Source organism: Anticarsia gemmatalis, chromosome 26 (assembly GCF_050436995.1).
Source record: "Anticarsia gemmatalis isolate Benzon Research Colony breed Stoneville strain chromosome 26, ilAntGemm2 primary, whole genome shotgun sequence".
Taxonomy (NCBI): domain Eukaryota; kingdom Metazoa; phylum Arthropoda; class Insecta; order Lepidoptera; family Erebidae; genus Anticarsia; species Anticarsia gemmatalis.
The window spans coordinates 8,297,412-8,324,125 of NC_134770.1; the positions used below are offsets into that span (position 1 = coordinate 8,297,412).

The following is a 26,714-nucleotide window of genomic DNA, read 5'->3' on the forward strand; positions in this document are numbered from 1 at the left end:
TCCTCACAAACTTTTGCATTAATGATATTAGTAGAGTAAATAATTGTGCAAGCTTCTTTTAGGTGATAAAGTACAGAAAAGCTTTAGCGGTCTTTTAGTATTCAGTTTAAAATACTATAAAAAATATTTTTATTTTCAGTATTTTTTAAGTATAAGTTATCTGCAGAGTCGTAACATAGAGTCGACATAAAATCTTCAGACTTTCAAAACCACGTAGATACTTATTTTCAAACTCCGCACGTCAAGTTTATGCTTTGAATTTAATATAAACTGTCTCTACTGGTGACTGTTAACTGTCTCTACTCTCATGGTAGAGTCACAAAAATCGTTCTATTGTTTTATAAATTCAACCTACCTGTAGCGTTTAAAGACTATTATGAACGTTTACTATCAGAATTTTGTATTTGAAGTTATTTATTTACATTATCAACATTCCTCGGTAAGACTGGTTGTCAGACTTTAAAGCTTCTGACTACCAAACGCCATACGTCAAGTTTATACCCTTAAAATAAATTGTCTCTACTTATCACGGTAAAGTCACAAAAATAATACCTTTTTTTATATTCAATCTGTCTTCAGCTTGTCAAAGATATAAAATAATAAATTAAAATTACCATAAAATACTAAAAATTGGTAATTACGTATTTGTGCCGTTTGGGGTTGAAACCGGACCGTGGGGCCCGAGTGCTCGTAGTCTCTACCGAGAGATTGCGAAGCGTCTCGTCGATGCTACGCGTGACCAGAGTGCTGGCCTTTACTTTGGTCAAAGAATTAGCATTGCCATCCAACGTGACAATGCTGCCAGCATTCTGGGTACGTTACCAGTCGACGATGGTGAGGAGAAATTCTACGACGTGTGACGCACTCCTTTTGTATCCTTATTTTATATTGTAAATATATTGTATAATTGTAAAAAAAAAAAAAAAATACTAAAATAATCAGAATTCCTTACCTGTCTTTCATAGGTCCTTCAGGGCGGTCTATAGCCGTGTTCCCGGATATAGAGTACACGTAGAGTCGCGACTCTGACTTGTACCATTTGATGCTGTGCATAGCGCCGCAGGATCTGCCATCGATGCGACAGCGCAGTCGAGCTGTGGTGCCGACGATTGCTGACGCGTGATCTGAAAAGATGAAGGTAGAGTTAGTTATTGTACTAAGCCAATCGTTGCCCAATGTTCTTGTACTGTTGGATATCGGTTTCTTTTGTTAATAATAGAGGTTGAAAACTTTATTATGTTCTATTTGTAGTATTTATTTTGAGTAGCCAATCGCTAAGATTTAATTCCTTAACGAACAAAAATATTTTATCCTCATCAAAGGTAACATAACCGGAACCGCACTTGACCAGTGTCGTGGACTCAAGGTTCAGCCCACCATGCTTATTAAGCTCACCGCGCACTCCCTCATTACGGGAGGAGACCCTGGTCCAGCAGTAGTGCAGTTGTAGATTAACATGTTAAGTTTTACACAAAGGTTTGATCAAACACGCAAAACACTCTTCCAAACAAAAATAGCTATAAAATTTCACAAAAATTCACCCAGCCATTTTTCCTTCATATCCAAACAAACTATTAACCCAACAGATAAATTTCTCTATTTAACTTTCAAAGTACGAAACACTGTCACAACACAATATAATTCCCAAATCGCTAAAAAACAGAATACATTTAAAAGCATTTAAACGTTGTCCAATATTCTGAATAATCCGGGCATCGAACCGGTTATCCGGGTATCGGGTTCAATTAAATAGTGCGCTTTGTTTAACGCTTGCTGTTTGTACGGTTGAACCGGGTGTTATGTAGTTTTTGATACTATACTTTTTTGTTTATTCGTCAAATTGTTTCTGTCTATTTCAAAACAATTGATAGTGTTGGATGGTTCCACGAACATTTTAGTTTTTGTTCGTCTGTGTAGGATTGTTTGACAAAAACTGACTGTTGTTTTGTAAGATAAAGTTGGTCATTTCTGGATCTCTACGATCATAGAATAGATCATTGTTATATCTTTTAATATTCGCACGCTTCATGTGACAGAAAATGCGTTTCTCCATTTATTACCATTTATGTACCTACACCATATTTGAGCAAATAAATTATTTGATTTTGTTTTCAGAGATATTCAAGCCGGCGGTCATGACCAACCCCAGCCTACGGCAGCTTCTACTAAATTCTTGCCCACAGCTGCAGTGTCACAGTTTCACCCCCCACTTATATACCTAAACCAATAACCCACATCTCCACCACTGCCCAAATTTCGCTTCTACTTTTCAGTTAAACGTAGGATTCCCAAAAAGGGTGGATGTGAGGCGATTATTTTTTGTTAAAAATATGTACAAAAGAATACCAGGGCTACAATTTTATTGTTCTATACGTGCTGAATTGAATCAAAATTGTTTCAGGAGTTTACCACTAAGGATGTAAAAGGCAGACAGATTTAATAATAATATTTGCTATACATATACCTACAGCAAAACGCTTCATATTATACAAAAATATGTTATTCAACTTTAATATACAAGGAGCTCAGTGAAAAACTTTAGAAAATTTTATAAAATAATTTTCCTTCTACGAACAACACGGAAATATGAAACTTATGAGAAATACTCTTCATAGTTAAAACATATTTTTACTTGTTTTTGTATGACGCTGTTTATTAGTTGAGTATTTTTATTATTACAACTTTTTTGAGAATATTTTGTGCTGAAATAGGGGTATGATAAAATGGTGGGAGTTGAAACTGGGGTAAAGATATGTCTTTAAAATTTTCAAATAGTTTTGACTGGTTAAAATCTTTGAAATAGTTGGGCCAAAAATTGTTTTGAATTTTTTTATACAATTTTTGTTTTATCTATAAAAGTCTGAACACTTATTTATCGGTTAACTATTCTGCCCTATTTCAGCCCCTTAGGGGTTTATTTAAAAAGAACTGTAGCCTATGATCGTAGGTCTTCAGCTATAACTGAGCTAAGTTTCATCAAAATCGCTACGTGGTTTAGTCATAATAGCGTAATAAGTTACTAGACCAACTCTCGTACTGTCGTTACAATATTGAGTATGAATATTAATTTGTAATACATTGCCTCATCAAATCGCGTCCGCGTACAATCCCGCTTCTACAGAATCAGCAACCTAAAGCTTATCTAGCGTCACAACTGCTAATTTCGCTTGCTGCGCCATAATCCTACTCCTGCTCATCTCTTCACGGCGTAATGATGTAAAACCCGCCGCAGTGCGAAATATTTTATTACATGAAATTTTACAGTTTTTCAGTTAAAAATTTCGGTGGTAAGATAGATTTTTAAATGTTAATTAAAGTTTAATTATGCGGTAGTTAGAAAAATATCACATAAGCAAACCAGTTATCGAGTTAAACAAATTTGAACATCGCCCCTTGAACCCATAAAAAATTTGGAACACAACATTTCGCCAATTTTTTAAATCAAAAACTAAGTACAAATACATGCTTCTTTCGTTAAGAACAGGATAATAATACAATTCTATTTATACACCCTTGCAACGATAGTAGCGTGACCTTAATCACAACACACGTAATCCATAATTAAATCTACAATAAACCCTTAGCAAGATAATTAACCCCAAACGTAATAATTACGACATAACCTTTTACACCGAATAGATAAATAACCCTTCATAAAACCCTTTGAATAACAGATTACATTATATATTTTAAGGGCTATTACAGACACAGCTACTTTTAGTTACTTATTTCAGACTTACTACTTTTTTTCGCCATAAGCAAAGGTGTAAGATGTTTTGCCATTTAAAATGTTAGTTCTTTGTAATAGTAACCTATAGCCTATTGAAATTGAACACAAAATCTCCCTACAGACAGTCAACATCGTACTGTTTACACTCAAAGACGCCAATCGCAGCGATTTAGCTGCTCTTCGGAAGCTTTATACAGCTAAAGTTCACTCAACTCCGTACACACATTTGATTTCGCGGGCAGTTGGAAAAACGCGATGTAGCAAACGCAATCGCAAATATTGGCGTTTGGACGCAAGTTTTTTTCGAAAAGCAGCATTGATACAGACACTAAAATGCGCGATTCTGATATCGTTTCCGAAAGCAGGTAGTCGCCAGAACGCGATCAAGCATCGATGTCGTTAAAGCGCCGGTTGTCTATGTTAAAAGTAGCGCGTCTGCGTTAGCCCTTAGAGACAAAATAACAATTGTAATTGTTGTAACAAATGGTCGTATTTTTAAATTAACACTCCATTGTTTGTCACAAAAGGTTTGCGACCCCCGACTTGAAAAGGAATAATTTCTGTAAGACATTTCAGCGGTCGTAAATTGTGGCTTATCTTTAATGTTTTTCAGTCTGTTTTTATTTGACTTTTTTGTTTTAACATCTGACTTTTGGCTGCAAAGGGTGAAGAGGGTATCATAGTCTAATTTTGTTGAAAATTTTAAGGATTCTAATTGTATCTTTTCGATCGATATTCTTCCGCAACTGTTTTATTATAAAAAGCTGTATATACGGGAGATTTTTGTGTATAGTGTCCAAGTTGGTGCACAATACATAGGTACACTCACTTCTCTCTTTTTTAAGCTATGTAAAACGATTATAACGAAACCACGGCACAAGGCCTTACGTGCTTTTCGACACATTTAGTATGTGTTCATGTACCATAATATTTTTACTACTCGTATATTCTTTCTTAACTTCCATGCTCTGGGAAGTCACAGAAAATTTCTAGACCAAAAAATATCTTTTTTTTATGAAAACGGGATTTCATTACTAAGAAACGTTTCTGTTTTTTCTCGGTCGATAAACAGAAATTTAAGCAAAGATGCCTGTTCCTTATAAAACTATATTTATCTTCGAAAAACGACAAGAATAAAACTAAATTAGCCAATCAAATCAAATCTGAAAAGATCAAAGTAAATTTTCAATTTCTTACTAATTGGTCAAAGAGCTGTAATGATGTCAAAAGATGAATAATTGTTATAAATCTACTGAACGTTTCAGACATTTTATTATGACTAATTATTATGTTAATTCGTACTATCAGATAATAAGATTTATGAACTGAGATTGTCTTGAAATTCTTTAGTAATTTATTGACATGAATTTTCATTTTGTTTGATAAAATATCCCGAAATAGTTATCTAGGTAATATACTTATAAATATAGAATAACGATTTTATTGTTTAAGTTATCTCGGTCCTTAAAACAAAGGAACTCATAACCGTGCACATCACACAATCATATACCTAAGAGGGGATTCGAACCCGCCACCCGCGTCGCTACAATTATTGCGGCGAGGTGACCACGTTAACCACTGCGCCTTTTTCCTTCTTGCTAAAAAAATATGAAATTCTTGATCTAAACTTTATCACTCTATTCGTTAACATTACTTTTTCATCCATTTTAAATACTTACATAAAAAAAAGTAAAAAGTTTTTATATTCATATCAAACTTATGCTATAAAACTATAATTTATCTATATTTTACGAAGCAAATAATAACTCGTTTATAAGCCTCAGTTCTCATAACTAGACCACAAGATAAATTGCCCATATATTTCTATTACACCCTTATTTATTAGAAAACAACCCCTATTATTATTTTACATCAAAAACATAAGCTGAACCAAAAAAACAAGTTATTATTGCCAAAAAGAACGCACTTTATAAACGATTTCAAAGTTACTTCAAGCAAAAAAAAACGCCATTTTCAAGTTTCCGATTCCACCCGAAGAATTTCGAAGTGTCCCGAGCGCTACATAAATTTAAGGGCAATTACGCACTACACTCTTACGGTACCAAGTTTTGAGTGAAATATATCTTTTTTATTGTCTTCGTTTTTAAATGGGACGATGTTACTATTATGAATGGGACAGGGTACTTGGCAGTTTGTTAAACTGTTTTGGGGTGGGACGTATTTTTTTGGTAGAATTTGTATTTTATATGCAGATGACTTTTGCCAATTTGCTTACATAAAATCTGGCTGCCACGCTCTTTTGAATTATCGTAGTATCATGGCTTCGATTCTCGTTCAAAATAATATGTTTTTAATTGACAGACCAGTACCTCGATTCTGTACTTTCGATACTAATGTCTCGCTACCGAGCACCATACATTACTATCGAGCTACTCGTTAGAAAACCGGCAGAAATCCGGCAGAGAATTGCGAGCTATCGAGTATCGAAAACTTGACATTTAAAGTGAGGAAAAGTTTCGTTCTGAAAATTTTTTCTTTAAATAAAATTTTATTGGTAATAATTGTGTATAAACTAATTTTAAATACATTCTATAGTGGATAAAAAATAATCATGAAAGGTATTATTCTCACAAATAATAATTATAGTCTACGTTAAACGGTATTAGTAAAAATAAATCAATAATATAAAAAAATCAAAATTAATGTTGTTCAACGAAACATTTTCACCACAAAAAAAGAATCAGCGTCTTTTTTTTCTACGTTGAAGCAGGCAAAGGAGACAATACCTTTTCAGCCTCGTCTTCCTAAAATTATCTAATATAGAATATTTAAATAATTTATTAAAATTAAAAATGGAAAGAATATTTTATTTTGAAATTCGAATTTCGAATTGCCCCCGAGTGCGCTCCAGCAAATAAAATAATTTATTAAATTTGTTTTTATTTTAATGTTTGGTGGAAAATGGCGCCATTGAAGAACATAGTTGTTGCAAAAATCCGCTAGGGGCGCTGATCAATTTTTCATACAAAATTTTTCGATAGCGAGTCGATAGTCGATACTCGATAGTTGTACAGAATCGCGGTACTGTAGCTCGATTCTCTACTACTATCGACTACCGACAACCGGCTTGTCATCGAGTTTGTATGAAAATCTGATCAGCGCCTCTGACGGGCGTCGTAGGAACTATTTTGGCAGTAGTTTCTAAATGTCAAACTTTCGATACTCGACAGCACAGATTATACAGAACTAGTTGACCCGCGCAACTTCGCTTGCGTCACATAAGAGAGAATGGGTCAGAATTTTCCATGTTTTTGTAACACTTTTTACTGTTACCTACTTAACTCTGCTCCTATTGGTCGTAGCGTGATGATATAAAATATGTTTTTTTTTCACCAAAAATATTCTCAAAATTATTTATATCTCTTAGTATAACGAAGTCGCGCTAAGACATATCCGCCATTAAAACAGTTGCCATGACAACGGAATTTTGTTATTTCAATGTCATTATAATATTGATTTTTCGCGACTTCGTTGAATTTTCTGAATTTTCCCGGGAAATGCGTCATTTTCCCGGGGTGAAAAGTAGCCTATGTCCTTTCTCGGGTATCAAAATATCTCCATACCAAATTTCATGCAAATTGGTTCAGTAGTTTAGACGTGATTGAGTAGCAGACAGACAGACAGACAGACAGACAGACAGACAGACAGAGTTACTTTCGCATTTATAATATTAGTATGGATTACGTTATAGTTGTTCTTATTCAATTGATTGTGTTACTTTTACGAAATAATTGTTAAAAGTAATTAATTGTAAAGGTCTCCTGGATCATTTGCATATCATTCAGCTGAGATAACTAACTTGTGTGACAATGAAATACAATAATTTAAATGTGTTAAAGTGGTACAGGTGTTGCTTTATGTACCAAAATTACATGCATTTTGTTTTTCACTCTCATCCGCATCATATATCATTTACACAAGAATATACATAACTTAAAAAAGGTGTTTTTACTTAACTAAACTATCTGGGGGCACGGAAGTGCCCCCGCAAGTCGAGCAAAAAAAAGCGGCACGGCCGTAACATCCTTTTCTCGAAGCAATTCGGGCTATTTTTGACACCCCTATAATTTCGTAGTGGATAAAACAAGAAGCCTGGATTTTCAGCAACTAATCAGTCATTGTATAAAGACGGTATATTAAAAATTTCAGTCAATTTGAATCAGTAGTTTAAGAATGACAACTTGTTAAAATTTTGAATTTTGTCACTCACTGATTCACTGACTCACTGACTCACCGATCATCAAAAGTCTAAGGTACTTCTAGCAGACTTAGAAGCTTAAAATTTAGAATACAAATAGGGTTTAGTGTCTTAATCATGGGAAAAATTCAATATTTTCTAATTTCGGTCAAGTTTTCTAAATACACTAACTGCAACAATAACTTTGTAATCCCATATAAATGTATAAGATTACAAGGTTACATTTGCAGTTAATGAATTAAATTATTATTTCTGTAGAAAATAAAATAAATAGGTGTAAATATGTATCTACTATATGAGACATAACGGGAGGGGGTATAGGGTGGGTAAGGGTGTTTAGCCCATGAAACTGAACAACATTCCCATAGGAAAATATGTTGAATTATGAAAAAAATACGGCTTTCCATACAAATTGGACTTATGTTTGCTCTATTCGCTCTACAAAAAGAAGTGAGATGCCATCAAAAACATTCTGTAAAAACCTCAAGTCTCGCCGTAAAAAGTTGTGAGATCTATATAATACCAAGTCGATTAATCTATTTAGTCTCTACTTAAAGGACCTTCTGTCTTAAGTTATTACGTATGTTATTATCATGCCAATTTAAAAAAAAATACCTTTAAAACAAATAGATCGACTTGGACATCGCAAGAAAACACAAATTCGCCATTAACATTTCAGGAGCATTAACTTCTCGTCGTGCTGTGTAGTGTGATACATACTAATAATCAAATCATGCGATGGCCAGGTCGGTCTATTTGTTTTAGAGGTATTTTTTTTTAAAATTGGCATGATAATAACATACGTAATAACTTAAGACAGAAGGTCCTTTAAGTAGAGACTAAATAGATTAATCGACTTGGTATTATATAGATCTCACAACTTTTTACGGCGAGACTTGAGGTTTTTACAGAATGTTTTTGATGGCATATTAATATCTGTAAAATTAACACGTTTGGTGCAGTGGTTAAAGTGGTCACCTCACCGCAATAACCGTAGCGCCGCGAATGGTGGCTTCCAATACCACCCAGGACAAACCTTTTTGTGATGGGCACGAGAATTTGTTCTGAGCCTGGATGTTAATTTATCTATATAAGTATGTATTTAGAAGTATAAAAGTATGTTTATCAGTTATTTGGTTACACATACATACATACGTTACATAGTACTAGCTCTGCTTAGTTTGAAATCAAATGACCGTGAGTTGTCCAATAATATTTATTTATTTTTTATTTCAATCTCTGAACTTCAGGCTTGATAATTTAAAATATAAGTAAAGAAATATAATTTCGGAGAGATTGTCGACTTCCGCCATGATGTGCCACAGATAATAACAAATATGATTATGAATATTCCTACCATACTTAATTACTCGATAATGTAAAAATAAAATTGTTTTTTTTTTTTATAACAAATGCGATTATAATTTCAATTCACATGAAACTGTATATTATTGGTATTTGTTGCTTTTAGTATTATAATCTTCTCTTGACTGTTTTACCAATACGGCAATCAAAGCAGAATAGGTCTTACTGTCACACGAAAATCATTTCCTAGGATGTACCGAAATTGTTTCATGTCGTTTTGCCACACCTATAGAGGTACATAAGGTGGTTGTGGCGCAGTAGTTAAGGTCGCCGCGCCAATACCATTGCGTCGAGAGGCCGTGGGTTCGATTCCCACACGGAAGATTATTTTTGCGATCCACAAATACTTATTTCGGTTCTGGTTGTACTTTGTGTCCGTTGTTTGTAAAAGTCCCCGCAGCACGAGAGCTATTATTAGTGCTGAAATCTATTTTAAAAAGACAAAAAAGTTTTTGACTGTGATGCTGACACGTGAGGCAGGTTTGTCAACCTAAATACGTAATCGAAAGTGCGCGCAATTGATGTACGCGACCGAATCAATCTTGCAAGAAAGACAGCTCTTATAATTCACCGAATCGCATTCCTCATTTATAAGCGCCTAATGATTTTTAATAGCAACTCACAATTTATATAAATTTTCTTGCACGCCATAACATTTAAGAAATTGATAGAGAGAGAGAGAGAGATATAATATAAATAAAATATACATACATAAAATCACTCCTTTTTCAAGGTCCAGGAACCAAAGAACGCCACTTGGTACGATCCTTACAAACTTTCTTTGGGTGATTTTTTTTTATTTACATAGAACATTATCAATCTACATGCCATAATTTATTAATTAAATGATGTTTAACACGTTTTAATTCAAATATACAACAAACCCATTTATAATTTTAAGCAGATCAAGTAAACCTTTCAAGCGAGATCCGTTCAGAAACCGTGAACAAACGAATTGGGGTATTAACATCCAGAAATAATTAGAACATTCGTTCTGAAATCAACATCAAATGTCATCTTTGCTAACCATTTCAATTTGCTATAGAATTAACGAATTTCTGTGAATTCTAAAGCGCACCTCCCGTGCAGTAAAGGTATTAGTACCAATACGTATTTTTTGAGTTTTGAATGGTACGAGTAAAGATACATACTCGTACGATATGTGTTTTTAAAATGAAGGTTTTTTGTAAAAATAAATGATTTTTAACTGCACGTTTGGCGCATTGGTTAAAGCGGTCACCTCACCGCAATAGCCGTAGCGCCGCGTGTGGTGGGTTCGAATCCCACCCGGGACAAATATTTGTGTGATGAGCACGAGTATTTGTTCTGGGCCTGGATGTTAATTTATCTATATAAGTATGTATTTACAAGTATATACGTATGTTTATCAGTTGTCTGGATACCATAGTACAAGCTCTGCTTAGTTTGGAATCAGATGACCGTGTGTGAGTTGTCCAATAATATTTATAATATTTTATTTATATTTATTTTGTGACGTCAATAAATTCAATATTATGTCAATTATAAATTGTTATCTTAAACAAATATACACACATACATAAATCAAGCATTCACGCAATCACGCCTTCTTTTCATAGGGGTAGGCATATACCAGAGAAGACCACTCGGTACCATCCCTCCAATATTTTAGTATATAGCACAGTATCAGTGAATAAGAAACATAAATCAAAAACTTACGTAATTTTGTTTTTAGTTTTGTAAAGTGAGTGTTTCCCACTTATGCCTTTATTTCTCTGAAGTTACAAAATTATATTAAATTCATTATTGTCTCTAGAATGTCTCTCTCTAGCAATGAAATGTCTCTGAGTTGTTTATTTTGATTGTGTTATGAAGTTATGATTGATTGTTAATTTGAAGCTTTCATTTGTGGACCTTTTTAATTGATTGATCGCTCGTTTTGTGGTTGTTGACTATTGTTGGGATGGAGTTTCAAAATCAATCTCCGTGGCGCAGTGGTTTAGGTGGTGGCCGATTCTTGTGTCACCTCGAGTATTTAAAATATCTTTTATTCCAATTAAGATAATAATTAACGTTTTTCTATAGTAGCAGATTATTCCAAGTAGTTTGTAGTCTTCTTTACAGTGCTTTAAACAAAACAATCTGATTTTTTTTTCTTCGCCTTATAGGAAATGTGTTGCAAACGTCACAAAAAGTACTTTAACATTTTAATTTTGCTACATAATCGTATTTATTTCAGGATTTGTAAAAAATAATTGAAATATTTCACTACATTTATATTTTACTAGCTGACCCGCGCAACTTCGCTTGCGTCACATAAGAGATAATATTTAGGTCATAATATTTTCCCCGGTATTGTAACATTTTTCGTTACTACTCCGCTCCTAATGGTCGTAGCGTGATGATATTTAGCCTTCCTCGATAAATGGGCTATCTAACACTGAAAGAATTTCTAAAATCGGACCAGTAGTTCCTGAGATTAGCGCGTTCAAACAAACAATCAAACAAACAAACAAACTCTTCAGCTTTATAATATTAGTATAGATATTTACCATCAAAATCCCCATAAAGTAGTTTATATACCAGTTGAGGCATCAATCTAGAATTGCTACCCAAAACAAAACCTCCCTACCACACAGAAATATACTACAAAAATACAAAAGTAATAAGTAGCACAACAACAATGAATTGAGACAACTAACGAAACGTCTAGCGTTACACGCTACATTACAACTTTCACCGCCACATAAATATCCGGCTAATTTGAGAAGTTCCCGCATTTGGCACTGGACGCCAACACTTATTATTTATTGGACAAACTCGGGTAAACGGTATTGTGCGTTTTGCTATTTTGTGGTTTAAGTGTTATGCGTATGGAAAATATATTTACTACAATTATAATGTCTTTAACTTTTATTTTCATGTATATTTTTCTGGTTTCTGCCTACCCCTATGAAAAAACGGTGATTTTTTGATGCCCGCAAACTTTGTAGCGCCAAACAGCCGATTTTGAATAAATAAATAGACAATTCATTAATCTTTTTGTTTCTCCGTAATAACCGTCATCCTCGTACTTTAAATAAAAAAGGAATTCCTTTTTATATAATATATATAGATAGATTTTGTAGATAACGTAAAAAAGATTCTTACAGTTTTTATATCGACTTTATATCTGTTTTGCCCGAAGGTGTATATTAAAAAAAAATGTTATACAAACAAATAACAGAAAAATATATACAAAACAATCATTAAGCAGCATAGACATTTTTTTAGATCATACTAGTTTTGTTCTAGGTGGGAATGAATCTTATTACCTACTTATTACTCGTAACAAAATGAATTTTGTATCATGTAGCAAAAACTTAAACGGTAAGTTTTATATCTCTTTTTTGCATTAAAACACTTCCATGCATATAATAACGTAGGTAGTTTATAAGATTCAAGATAAATTTCGATTCATTCCATACAAAATTATACAAACATCTCTTCACAAAGTCATACCACACAAACAGCATGAGAGCAGATAATACCTCTTCATTTATGGTGCTGATGATACACATGATAACATCGTTAGACGGAAAAAAGTTAAAATCGTATGCTCGTGTAAGGGTTTTTTATTAGAAAACTTTACTCATTTGTCCTGCTGTGTGTTTTGTTGGGCCATTAGATACGAGGCAAGCGGAGATGTAGCGGGAGCGAGTAGTACGTTTATGTAATGTAGATTTAAATGCATTAGGTTTTTATTTACAATATGATCTTACTTATAAAATTGAGAAACAAGTGTTTTTTACGCAAAATGTTTGAAGCAAAGTGAAAGCACACTTCATTGCTTCGCTTTGTAAAACAATGCAGCGTGCGATTCGTTTAAAAATACATTTCGGACCTTTTCTCAACTATCTATAAACCACAAAAATCTATATTCCTATATTCTTTCGTCCAACACCAGTAAAAATAAAACAGGGATTTTACACCTAACAACCATTCGTAAACATCTTGAATTTAGAGTAGCATTGCATATAAGTATTCAGAATAACGAAGAATCATATTACAGCCAACCATCTATGCACTGGCCTCACCTAATAATACTCTCTCAATACATTTTTTACTAAACGATTGAATTTGTCTATAAAACGTTTGCCACATTTATATAACCGTTTCGTAACCTAACACCCAATTATTTCTCAATGAGACTAATTTATAAAATCGCGTGTCTCCTGGCCCTATACATACGTGTTACAAGTTGTTCGCATGTTTACACGCGGACAAATAACGCACGGTTTATGTTACATTGTTGCAAACATACATACATACAAACATACAAACATAGACTCCACTTCTGTAGCAAATTAGTAGTGGGACGAAGTTAAATGAGAACTGTTTTTTAAAGTGCCGTATTGGTTTTTGTATTTGTATTACAGTTTTTAGAAATGGAGTATCGTTTTTGTATTTGTATTGCAGTTTTTTGAAGTGTAGTTTTGTATTGTGTATTATGTTTTGTTGTATTTAGTTGATTGGTTAAGGACAGAATTATGAACAAGTACTTTGAAATATATTTTTTTATATTTAGTGTTACTGCTGTAATACGGAGTAAACTCACACAGTATTAAATTCCTGTCAAAAATATTTCAAAAGAAGTAAAAAAAATATTGGTTGTCAAAACTTTGACTGATATTCATACCTAATAAAGAGCAAGTCTTTCGAAAACAAAAGTAACACTCGCATAAAGTATCAGTCATGGGATGTGAACCCAATATGGCGATGGCACTTTAACCACTGCGCCAAACGAGTAAACAAAAGTCAAAATCTCTCATTTATTTTTATACTTTGTTGGTTAAGGTTTTATCTAAATAAGTTATACATTGTATGTATTTCTGTGTAGTTTACAATATCAATGCAATGTATAAAACGACTTCGATCAGCGGAATACAATGCATTCTGATATTTATGTAGCTATTCGAATTGTATTTTTCAAGATAGGAAATATTTTGTAAATAAAATGTATGGATTATTTAAATTTATGTTAAGTATTTTAGTATTAAATGTGGTATATTTGAAAATAGTTACGTGTATAAAACTGGTAATGAAAAAACAATCGTATTCTTATCGTAAATAACCTTGCATAGAAGTGATTGAAGCAAAGAAAGTTTGTGGGGACTTTAACAAGTTGTGTTCTTTGTCCTATGATAATAAGGCATTATTTTATTATATTATGTGTTCAGACTTTGAGGTTTTAGATGCCGCATCAAGTGTATCAAATTAAGTTACTTTACTGATTTAAGCATATTTTTTATTTCCAATTAAGCTTATGTTACTTGCCCATGATTATTCCAATAAAAAAATAATTTCAACAAACCCTCACACAATATCTACTTTAACAAAAAATCAAAACACTATACCAAAATAAGTCTAACAAACATTACCTTTTATCACAATAACTCTATTGAAAAGAAACCCCATATTCCTTTCACGTTCACTCTCAAATACTTGAACAATTGACCTTAGGATATAGTATATAATATATATTTTATTTATATATAAAATGTTTTATTTGTCCTTTTGTACGCAAAGTCAGGACATGGATAAACACTTAATGTACAATGGTGGCCGGGTGAATAGTAAGGGAGGTATGGGTGAAAAGAATAGCGAGCTTTAGGTTTTGTGTTTGCCCATCGGTAGGGCCATTTCCTATAGTCCGTTTGGAATAGCAATCGCTTCACATTAAAATTTATATTACGTGATGTGTTAAAATTTCAGCCTAGCCTTTCTTCCAACTACATATTTTAGTGTCGGCTTCGGTTAGCTCGCGGCTAGAGTAACAATAGCCACTCGGATCGATCTTTATATGTTGTCGCGTTTAACGTGTTAAGCTACGCTTGTCGGGGTTGGTCCGTAGATGGATGCCCACTGACTATATTATTCATATCGAATCCGTGTTTCGGAAGACAAAGTAAATTTTGGGACCCGGCTGTCATTTTCAAAGATTTTTGACTGTCGTAAATATTAGTCAGAAGCTTGAAAGTCTGAAAACCAGTCTTACCGAAGTGTTATAACCCAGGTTTCCCTGACTGTGTTGTGGAGGTCAGACAGGAAGTCGCTCCACGTAAAATACTGGTATATTTAGGTGCATCCGGAGAGAATGGAAGCCGACTACAACATAGTTTGGAAGAAAGGTTACGCTGGGGGGCTATCACGTATCTCAGTTGACAACCATTTGAAAGCCACTATGCTGTCCATTGTTTTCTCCCTTAGATTATAGTGATTAGTACGTTACGTCAAAGCAGCAATGTACTGAATAGTGACCATAGATTTGACGTATACTAGCTGTCAACTGAGATACGTGATAAGCCCGCTGATGATATTATTTTAAATTTGTTGTTCGTTCTTAACGTCCGTATGTCACGATATTTAGCAAAATCAGCTCTGTTACCTCCATTATTTGTGTGTGACGTCACGCGTTTGTTTGTATGTCTGTTAGTTTCGGACGTTAAACTAATTGGACAAACACGGCTAATTAATGAGCCGCGTTTTATAATGACACTGTTTTGATACTTGAATACGACATTATTTAGCAAAATGGAGTTTCTATTGATAGTAATTGTTGTTAAATTAGTTTGCTTAGTTAGGTTCATGCAAGCATAGTTAAGAGTTCAAATTGAAGTAAGGTGACTATTTACTTTTCGAAGATAATTCAAGATTTGGGATCAAATATAGACTCCTCAGTGTCTGAAATAAGAAAATAACATGTCTAATACGTGCGAAAACATTAGGAGATGAAGTGCTGAGCAGTTTCTGATGAAATTTGATGTAAAGATAACTGAAAGACGTTAAAGCGAAAATCGTCCGATTTTTCAGCTTCAGTTTCAATAAATAAAGGTTTTTAAATATTTTTTATGTATGGGAATTGAACCTACAACCAAACACGGTAAATGTCAATAGATTAATCACAAATTCAGCGAACTAATTCCATAGATCATATTAGTCGAACAGTGAAATATTGAGATAAGGAGTTTACGCTACTGTTATCTATTTGTCGGTTCGTTTGATGATAACACTGTTTACTGTTTATTAAACCAATTGTATCATGTGGCTTGACTCGTATTTAAATTGATCCTTCGTCTTATGTAACTAGGGTAATAGGTTTTATTTTTATATAGCTTCATAGGACATATATAGGTTAACATAAAAAAAGATTTCATCAGTATTTCTTCTTACTTATGTAAAATCATGAATTGACGAAATGCTTGAGCTTTCATACCATAAGATCGGTAAACGATCTGTGGGTTAAACTTTGGCGCGGTCATTTCATAGATGGGTGACCGCATAATGGTATTTGAACTGGTCGTCTTCGGAGGGCACGTAAAACGTCGGTCCCGACTGTCATCTATTAAGATAACAGCTATTAAGGTATGTCGTATTATTATATTTAATGCTACAACTATGAATCAACGGAATAACGCGTAGGAAATCTCTCTCGTTTTCTTATAAAGTTTAGACACTATTGAATGGATAAACTACCGCTAAACCCTCAAAACCAGGGGTAAGTGAGAGACTAAAGTTTTCCTTTCCAAACCTAAAATTCTTCAAACAAAGTAAAAATAAATCGTCAAATATCACGGTGTCATTACCATTTCCCCACTAACCTAACGATTTGAAACTAGGCGACAAAGCGATGACGTCACCGCTGACGTCACGAGTCTCCGCCATAACGATCATAACGGTTATGTGCTTACCAATTTTGTTTATGAAATACATTATATAGTACTAGAGGGACCATGCAATTTACTCGCATGCAAACCAATTTTAGCCAGTGTTTTGATAAAAATATATTCTATTTTTAAAATCGCGTCTTTTTGGTTAATTTCATTTACACAAGGACAGGCTGTTTCATTAGAAAAAATAATCTGATAACATTTTGACTGACCAAGTTATCAATTTTACCAAGTCAAAATTAAGCATTTTTTCATTTATTTTTTATTTACAACTCCTGCACTATAAATAGATCTTGTGTCGCGGGGACAACGACAACAACGGACACAAAACACAACCAGACCCATATCAATAATTTGTGGGTCGCACAAATATTTTTTTCTGTGTGAAAATCGAACCCACGACCGCAATGGTACCTTAACGACTGCAGTGGGCAGTTCGTATAGGGGTAATTTTATGCCCAGCAGTGAGAAAGTATTTTCTTACTTTATACTTTTACATCTTCGTAAGCATGACATATACTTTCGTTTATATAATAAATAATTCATGGTAAAATCCTATCTATATGCGGAACTAGAAGTAATCGGTTTTGGGGTGAAAATTTAGATCGTTGTTGATATTCTATGAATAATGTGTTTTGATAAAGTTAAATATTTGTTTAAGAGGAGGAGGAGTGTGGAGAGTGCATAGTAAAGTATATTTCTTAATGTTTATCAAACATGTTTACTGTCTTATAAACGATTACACTGCTCAATTCCAGAAAAATCGGTTTAACAGTTTCAATGTAAAACAAATCGTATGGATAAATTTTACTTTGCGTACCTGCACAATCCGTCAGAGTACTGTTAACGACTGTCAAATATATTTGAAAATGACAGCAGGGACCTACAAAACACGTAATAATTTCGCGTTTTTCATTATTTTAAAATGCAGTTTCTTCAAAAAACAAAACCAAAATCCTTTAAAAAAGTGTGTTGTTCATCTGAAAACCTACGAGCCATGACCACAAACAAGCACAATTAAAACGGAGAGCGTCTCTAAATAAACACAGAAACACTTTTATCAGCCGCACCCAAGTTTTTCACTTCCAACCTACCCTCAAGTTTTTAATTCGCCGCTAATCTACAGACATAAATCTGCTGTTTGCATCTTTAGGACGGAGGCTATGAAAATGGCGAGTTTTTGAAGTGATATCTTATAAAAATTTGAGTTACTGTAATTCTGAAGTTTGGGCAGTTTTTACACTATCGGGGAATTTGCACATAACGAGAAATGGTCTTGAACGTGACCAGCAAGCGCGGCGAGTGTAACCTGCACCGAAACGTTAGGCATTTTAAGGTAAAAAAGCATTTAGAGAGTGTGATACCTTATTTCACTAATTGGTACCCAACGTTTGACTTACCTCGGCCTTGGGTGGAATTTAGGTAGTTTCTTAAGACCCTAGACCTAACACACTCTTGTACACTAGTCTTAGATCTATTTTCTATCGAGGTGTGACCGAATGACGAAATCTAACAAGGCGCGGTACCGACAGAAAGCAGGCTTGGCAATGCTGCAGTGCTACCAGTGCGGTAACACTAACTCTACTTTGTATTTTGAACATATGAAATGAAACCAATTTCTGTGTTTAGCAAATGCACTTACATTTTTAGTCCACTTTTCAATCGTTTACTAACCAATGAATAGATGGATTCTGTTGCAGACAACCAGGTTTTATTGTAAACGTTCAAAAAATTACAGAAGCTATACCAAAACAAGTCGAACTAACGTTTGGAGAGTATTTTTAAATTGGCCGTTTTGCATTCGCTGTTCATCAATAACAGTTTTTAAATCCGCATGATATGAAGCCATTGGCAATTTTTTATTTCGTTTTGTTCCCGATAGGTTTCAATGAAAGCTACAATTTTAAAAGCTGGCTTTATGAAAAGTTTATGCTGTAAACCTAACCTAGATTTTACGAAGAGCTATCATCAGATACTTTTTATGATAAAAGATATAAAAGGTTTTGAAAATAACTGTGTTTTAGTTATGAAATTTACCCGAGTTAGTTGCAATATCAATAAAAAAATATTTAGAGGCGCTTACATGCTAGATTTGATGAAACACTCTTTCCAGAGTCAAATAATCTGTCTTATTTATTAATCTAGATGATGTGTTTACTCTCATATGTAATTTAACGCAATATGGTGTTTTGAAAATAAAAACTCAAAATTCCTTAGTTTTCTTTGCCCTATAATTTCTTAAAGTTTTTCAGCTTTACTTAGATAAGACAAAGATAAGTGCTTTGGCACCATCCCCAAATAATTACGAATTAAGCCAGTAGTTTGCATAAAAACCTACTTAGTCCAAAATTAAGCGAAACTAAGTGGCGGTTTACTTCAAACGACTTGCCATTTAAATTTTACCATTTGTGTTTAGAAATATAATTATTTTTAATCGAAGAAATCAAACTAGAGAAAAAATCAGGAGTCGTAAGATAATGCCGTTTTTAGTAATGTCAATAATATTTCATAGTTACAATAAAAATATCTATTAAATATAAAAATGTTAAGATTGACATTACCGATTACATTTTATTAAGTTTTATGCGATTATCAAACTTAAGTCATGAAGAGGAAATAGCATTACGAAAAATTACCGTAAAACTATGTTTGGATTCAAATACAACTAGATATAATCTTGCATATAATGGTAGAAGTTTCATCGTTTGTTTTCCCTTCGTTCCATAGGTATGTTTTTTTACGTAATTAGGAAGTTTTTTAATCAAAATATAAATAGTTCTCTGTAAGTAGCCATCAACTGAATTTCAAAATTCTTCAGACCAACCTTTTTACTCTCATAGGTTAATCCGCTTATTCTAAAGCCTACCTAAAATAGGAAGAATGTTATGATTAATACGAGTTGTTGGCAACTGCGGCGCTCAAGGCGAGTTTAAATGGCGATGCCCACTCGCACCGTGATTGATAACTTTGTCAAAAACTGTAGCCTGCGATTGTTGTCTCTCTTTCTCTCTTTTGTTATTGTTTTTTGTCTCGTTTTGCTAACGAGATCTGTCATATTTTGCATATCAGTGACGTGGTTGAACGTCAAACAGTTAATTTGGCTTTTTTCTTTTTGATCTTTTGTAGTATTAAGTTTTTAGTTTTTTTTAGTACAAATTGATAGATACTGCACCTATTGCCATGTCACTATCATTCAGCTTACTAAATTGAATATACTAACACAAGTAAAGAAGCAATTTACCAACTTTATGATTCAATACTATAACCTCGTGACAAACGTATTTAAGTTAAAAAGTTTAATCATTTGGCAATTAAAAAGAGTGGCCGTGAGTTTTTTGCTCTACCCCATTTCCGAGCTAGTGGCAGATTCAGTAATTGTAACGACTATCATAAGTGTCAATATTTGACCTAAACAAATAATTCATTGGTTTTGATTGACCGCTTTGACGATAAGGGCAAGTAATTATACCATACTATATTATTTCGTATGTTAAACATTATTAGAGTAATAGTTTCATAATAGATTTCATTTACAAACAATCCCAGAACTAAAGCATTTTTACCACAGCTTCTTCTATCAAGCAAAATACGCAAACAAACCGTCACGTCTGTCATTTACGATGTATTATCCTTATCCTAACACCGTCCATCAAGGAAATTATACAGACATAAATAATAATGTGCAGAGACAATTTCTTTCCTTCATCTGTCTGAGTAATGGTGCTTTTTTCAACTGATGAATTTGGGACTGAGTTTATTATGCATTTCTTTTTGGAAGACGTTGTGTTCCTTTTCAGGGTTTGATGGCCGAGTGGTTTAAGTTCCGCATCCCACACAAGTGGTAGACGGTTCGGCGTAGTTCGGACCCAAGGCAACAAATCAATGACTTTAGAAAGTTGTGTGTACCGTAAAACGGGGTGAATAGAAACAATTTTCAACTTTGTCCTAAAAATTTGTAGCGAATAACTTGTTATTTTTATTGTCGGGTTATTTTATATCATGTCCGGCGCCATCAAGAAAGAGTTAAAACCATATTTGTCCAAAAATATGCATTATTTTAAGGATATTTCATTAAAAAAATGGTCAATTTCTATTCACCCAGCGATAGGGGTGAATCGAAACGACCAAAGGGGTGAATGGAAAAATTGTGTTTTAAAACGTTTTTTCAGTTAACAATATTGTATCTTTATAGATAAATATACACTTAAAGAGATAAACACTCCAAACAACTCATTAGAAAAGAAATTCCACTTTAAATCCAAAGTTTTGAAAAAATTGTATGGGCCATTAAGGCATTCGAGGACTGTTGACTTTGAAGCAATTTTTTGGGTATAAATATCAATTTAAACATTTAAACAATTATGACACCGCAGAGAAGTAATATCGACGTGTAATCATTTCAAATTTGAACAAAATTCTTAAACGAGGAGTACTCAAATATTGGGCTTGAAAACTTTCCTGATTTTTTTTCTATTCACCCCGCGAATTCTATTCACCCCGTTTTACGGTATTAGAAATAATTGTCACTATCACTTTTTCTCAATTGCCACCTTCCCAACGGTTAGGAATATATCTTGATTCAACCTTGCATGCTCAAAAGTTATTTAACAGTTCTTAAAAGTATGCGCAGTCCCCAAGCCGCACTTAGTCAGCGTAACAACATAACGCGTAACAACAGGACTGCTGTCTGTCACCAGTCTTTTATCACAAATCGTGATAGTAAGGTAGTAAACATTTTTACAGATGATGTATTTCAGCCACTATGCTAACATAATCATTAAAAAAACTTAAAGAGCCCATGCCACAGACATTATTATTTTCGTATTTTTAAAACAATGCTACGGAACTCTTCGCACACGAGTCAAATTCGCACTTGGCCGGTGCTGGAAGGAAGCTGATGAATTCGGGACAGAGTTTATTATGCGTTTCTTTTGTGTAGATATTGTATTTTTTGTTATGTTGTCGTAATTATTGATGTTTTTGACGGTAGTTTTCCTTGGTGCAGTTTCCTTGAGAAAGTAATAGGAAACAAAATAGCTACGGTAGCGTAAAAACTAATGATGCAAGAGACAAACATTCTTAAACAGGGTGAAAAAATAACTGCAGGGAAACTATTTCAAATATAAGAAGAATCTCATGGTTCAATGTCTTAATAATTTCTAATGCAAAAACACAATACATGACATCACGCCTATTATTCCCGAATGTGCAGGCAGAGGTGTACAAAAAAAAATTAACTGAATGAATCATATAATATTTTTGAAAGCACACATAATTTCGAAAAAAACATTAGTGTTTGCCTAGGTTATGATATTCGGTTTGCATGGACGTTGAACGCTTATATCACTCAGTTCATATTACTGCTGTACTAACAACAAATCAATTATAAACTCCACAACCAAAACATACAGTTCCGATTATCATCAATATCTGCTCATCAGATTACCAAAACAATACAGCATTACAACTAAATCAGTCCGGTTTTCCATTTGAATTAGTGCGGATACGAGCCATTTATTTTATACATATGAACTATTCAGTTATTAATTTTCGCGCTCTGATAACCTAGTGAAGGATTAAAGGGTGATACAGATTGACAGCAGGAACGTGACGGGTCGTTTTCATTGCGTGGGATGTGCGGTTTATTGTCTAAAAACAATGTGGATGCGTGTGGAGTTCTTGCGTATTATAGTGGCTGCAGTGCCGCGACGGTTCTTACAGATATCAAAACCGTGCGCTTTTTTAAACAACGAGCAACTGTATGTGATGTTGCTGGATCGCTGAAAAACGCAATACTACCTATCCCAGAATTCTACGCCTTGCCTTATGCATATAGATTTTACATATAACCTTTACCCCATTTGGTACTAAATGAATTGTGTCTGTAAGAATTAGCGTATTCTGATTCTAAGTAACAATATGAATAATGGTCAAGGATGGCATAAAGCTTTAAATTTAAGCTACATTTACGTGTTTTCCGACACCTCAAGTAGCATTTTACCTTAGAATGTCTGACGTTTACCTAGCAATTCTTAACAATATGTGTTGCAGTCCAACTACTTGGAAATTTACTCGTTCGTCTAACTCCCGCACCCGCCACGCACCCGCATCTCGTATGTCTTTGACTTAAATATCTATGGAATCTACACGATTAAATTAATTTCTCATTTCGGATTATGGGGTTTAGATTGCCACCTGAGCGATTTGAGAACGTTTTTCCTCATGGGATGTGATGAGTATCTTAATACGTCTTCGGAGAGATGGTTTTAATTGATACGTGTAATTTTAATGATGTTTCACGTAAATTGGAAGGGTTAAATGGTAATGTGCAAAGATGTTTGTTTATTCAACTGAAGGCATTTCTGTCAAATGGATGTTTTGTTTTATCCATACAATATATTTTAAATGTGGAAGTTTATCTGTCTGTCTATTCGTTCGTGTTTTTCAGTTAATCACCACATCTCTTTATATAATAATATGATTAGTCTGGAAGTACTTTTTATATAACCTATGATAGCTGCTAAGCAAGAATTTCCTCCCGAACGAGTAAAGGGTAAGGTCTCGAGTCCACCACGTTAGTTATATGTATATAGGTTGAGAACTTTTTGCATATAAATGTAATATTTTACATTTCTTTTACAACAATAATAATATATCTACCAATAAAATATTTTCATGGTAACGAAACTGTAAAAAAAAACACGATATTCAACTAGTTTATATATTATAATATACATATAAATGCTTATGAATTCTATTCTAAAAATTGCTATTTAAAAAAAAAACTCAGGCAATCTTTCAAAAAACCTTTTCAACTATTACAAAGTCTTTTCAATTAAAATTTCCATTTAACTTGGACACAATAATTTACATGAGTGCACAAAAAAACGAGACAAAGATATAAATAAGGTCTTAAACTTAATTATGAAACGATTTAAAACTAAGTTGAGAAGTACAAAGGACTAGCGAATGAATAAGTTATAGTCCACTTTGTATGAGGGTGGTGTTTTCAAATAAAGTTGTTACACTGTCCTTTTTTTATTTTTTTATTTTATTTTAGGAAAGAGCAGTGATAGCCGAGTGGTTTAAGTTGGCACCTCCCACGCTAGTGGTCGCAGGTTCGAATCCGAGGCAACACACCAATGACTTTTCGAAGTTATGTGTGTATTAGAAATAATTATCACATGCTCCAACGGTGAAGGAAAACATCGTGAGGAAACCTTGCATGCCTAAAAATTTGTTTAATACATTTATTGAGGGCATGCAAAGTCCCCAACCCGCACTTGGCCAGCGTGGTGGACTCAAGGCCTAACCCCTCCCTCATTACGGGAGGGAGACCCTTGCCCAGCAGTGGGACAGTAATGGGTTAAATTTTATTTTATTTATTTTTTTATTTTTATTTTAGGAGTGCCCCAACGTTTCAATGTTAAAATATTAGTCCTATGTAATATAAATAAGTCAAGCGCCTATTGCCATATACCGGGCACGCTATCAAAACTCTGTGTTTCTATTAAAGAATATTCTAATATAAATGAAAAAAGACCAATAGCACTTTGTCCGGCCTGAAAATCGAACCCGTATCGTGACTAAAGTAATATAAACGTTGGTTCAATATTACGGCAACACTTTGATTTAGTTTTTGTGCGTGTATTAACCTCTACAAACATGAATTGAATTTCATTCTTTTTTAATTTTTCGTATGGTTAGTGATCAGCCTAGTGTCAAAGTTGTTCTTTAAGTTGACCACTATCTAAGCTGCAACGACATCGAAAATCAACACTAACTTAAAAAAAACAATTGGCAGAATAGAACTTCTTTCTTATGACGGTAGTGTGAGCTCATACATACATGGTAATTACTAACACCTAACTTAAAAACAACAGTACCACGCAACTGTCTTCCCCTAGTTTAACCCTTACAACCAACACAGCACAGATTACCTCAATCCTCACTTAACCCTCAGACGGACAAGGCCGTAAATTACATTTTGTTACATTATGCAAAGCCTGGGTTAAGTTGTTGCTACTTTGTTGATCTCAAAGTTTAAGTTATGTCTTGAGTTTAAGTACTCACTGCATGGTTCATGGTGTAATGGGTTATAGTTTTTGTTTAATTGGTGTGTAGGTTTGAGTATGAGGTTGAGATAAGTTTTAAGGGTGAAGGTTTTAGTCGGCTTTCAGTCTTATCAGATATGAATATAGGTAAAATATTTTGCATGGAACGACTGGTTAACTGAACTTAAAAATTCAGTTATTACTAATTGACTTAAAAGAGATGACGTTATTACAAAAGTTCATTCTATTTTTATGGAAAAAAAATAATGCTAAAGGCTTAACCACAGAAACCAAAGTTTTGCAACTAAGGTCCCCTTATTTTGTGAAATATCTAAATGAGATCTCATAGAATAATAACTAACTTTTTCAAAAGGCTATTTTCTCAAAGAACGTCACAACAAACCTAAAAATACAGTTGCAGTATAAAAAGGCCATCAAAATGTTCTTGCGTCTGCTACATAACATAGTACATAACATACGACTCCCGACAGTGCGACATTGCGACAAAAACGCGACAAATCGCCACTCGACGCGACAATTCCCTCGCGCACATTTGTCACACACATTCTAGTATTATATCATGGAGACGTAATTTTTATTTGACTTCATATGATGTTAGAAGTGGAGTTTTTTAGTAAATTACTTGTTTTAACAGTATCAACTTTAGTAAATGGACAGCCTCCGTGGCGCAATGGTTTAGGTCACCACGCCGCTACCATTGCGACGGGAGGTCTTGGGTTCGATTCCCACACGGGACAATTATTTGTGCGATCCACAAATTATTGTTTCGGGTCTGGTTGTACTTTGTGTCCGTTGTTTGTATGTTTGTAAAAGTCCCCGCGAAACACGAGAGCAATTCTTAGTGCGGGAGTTGTTTTTAAAAAAATAGACTAAATCATGTAAAGAAAAAGATTTAGATACTTTCACATTAATATTTTCTAGTATCATACACACATAAAATCGCACCTTCTGCCCTAGGGGTAGGTAGAGACCTTGGTACGATCCTTCTAAACTTCCCTTGTCTTATTCAAATCCATACATCTTGTCAAACAAAACTATGCATCTGATGTTTTTGCAAAACATCGCCGATATGACCTGTGGATGTCCTTCCAACGCGTCTCCTCCCGGCGCTAGCATTTACACAGTTAATTTTATAAGTTATTCCACATTCATAGATAACTTGTTCGAATGGTTGGTAAGTAGTAAAATAAGAAGTTAAATTATGAACAAGAAAATCAAAATACATTTTTTTAAGAAGGGTCGAATTTTCTACTTCTATCGATTATAGACAAACAAGTAGCCTGGCCGCTCTTTTTGATCGCCAAGTGGTTAGAAGAATATTTGTTAGGTACAAATCATTGATGATGTAAGGAGCAATCCTTAGGCAAACAACTTTTTAAGGAACCCAATGAACACGTTTATTTTTCCATAATAATTATTGCCAGGCAAATAAAGCCTAATCTTCAAAAGTCTTATGCCTTGGCTTTAAGCCTTCACCGCCGTAATATGAAAAGCTAATCTTTATCTTTATTAATATTATAAAGCTGAAGAGTTTGTTTGTTTGAAAGCGCTAATCTCAGGAACTACTGGTGCGAATTGAAAAATTATTGTTAGATAGCCTGCTTATTGACGAAGGCTATGGGCTCTATAACATGACG

The 26,714-nt window shown here is 33.9% G+C and overlaps 1 protein-coding gene across 9 annotated transcripts in view; it reads right to left on the reverse strand.

The window, feature by feature from the left end:
* The window catches only part of nrm (neuromusculin), a 486,168-nt gene that overhangs the window by 211,666 nt on the left and 247,788 nt on the right, over window positions 1–26,714 (reverse strand). For all 9 annotated transcript variants that reach the window (XM_076131475.1, XM_076131476.1, XM_076131472.1 and 6 more), the window contains exon 3: window positions 953–1,124. In XM_076131475.1, the coding sequence (XP_075987590.1) occupies window positions 953–1,124 (172 nt within the window). The remainder of the gene's footprint in view (window positions 1–952; window positions 1,125–26,714) is intronic.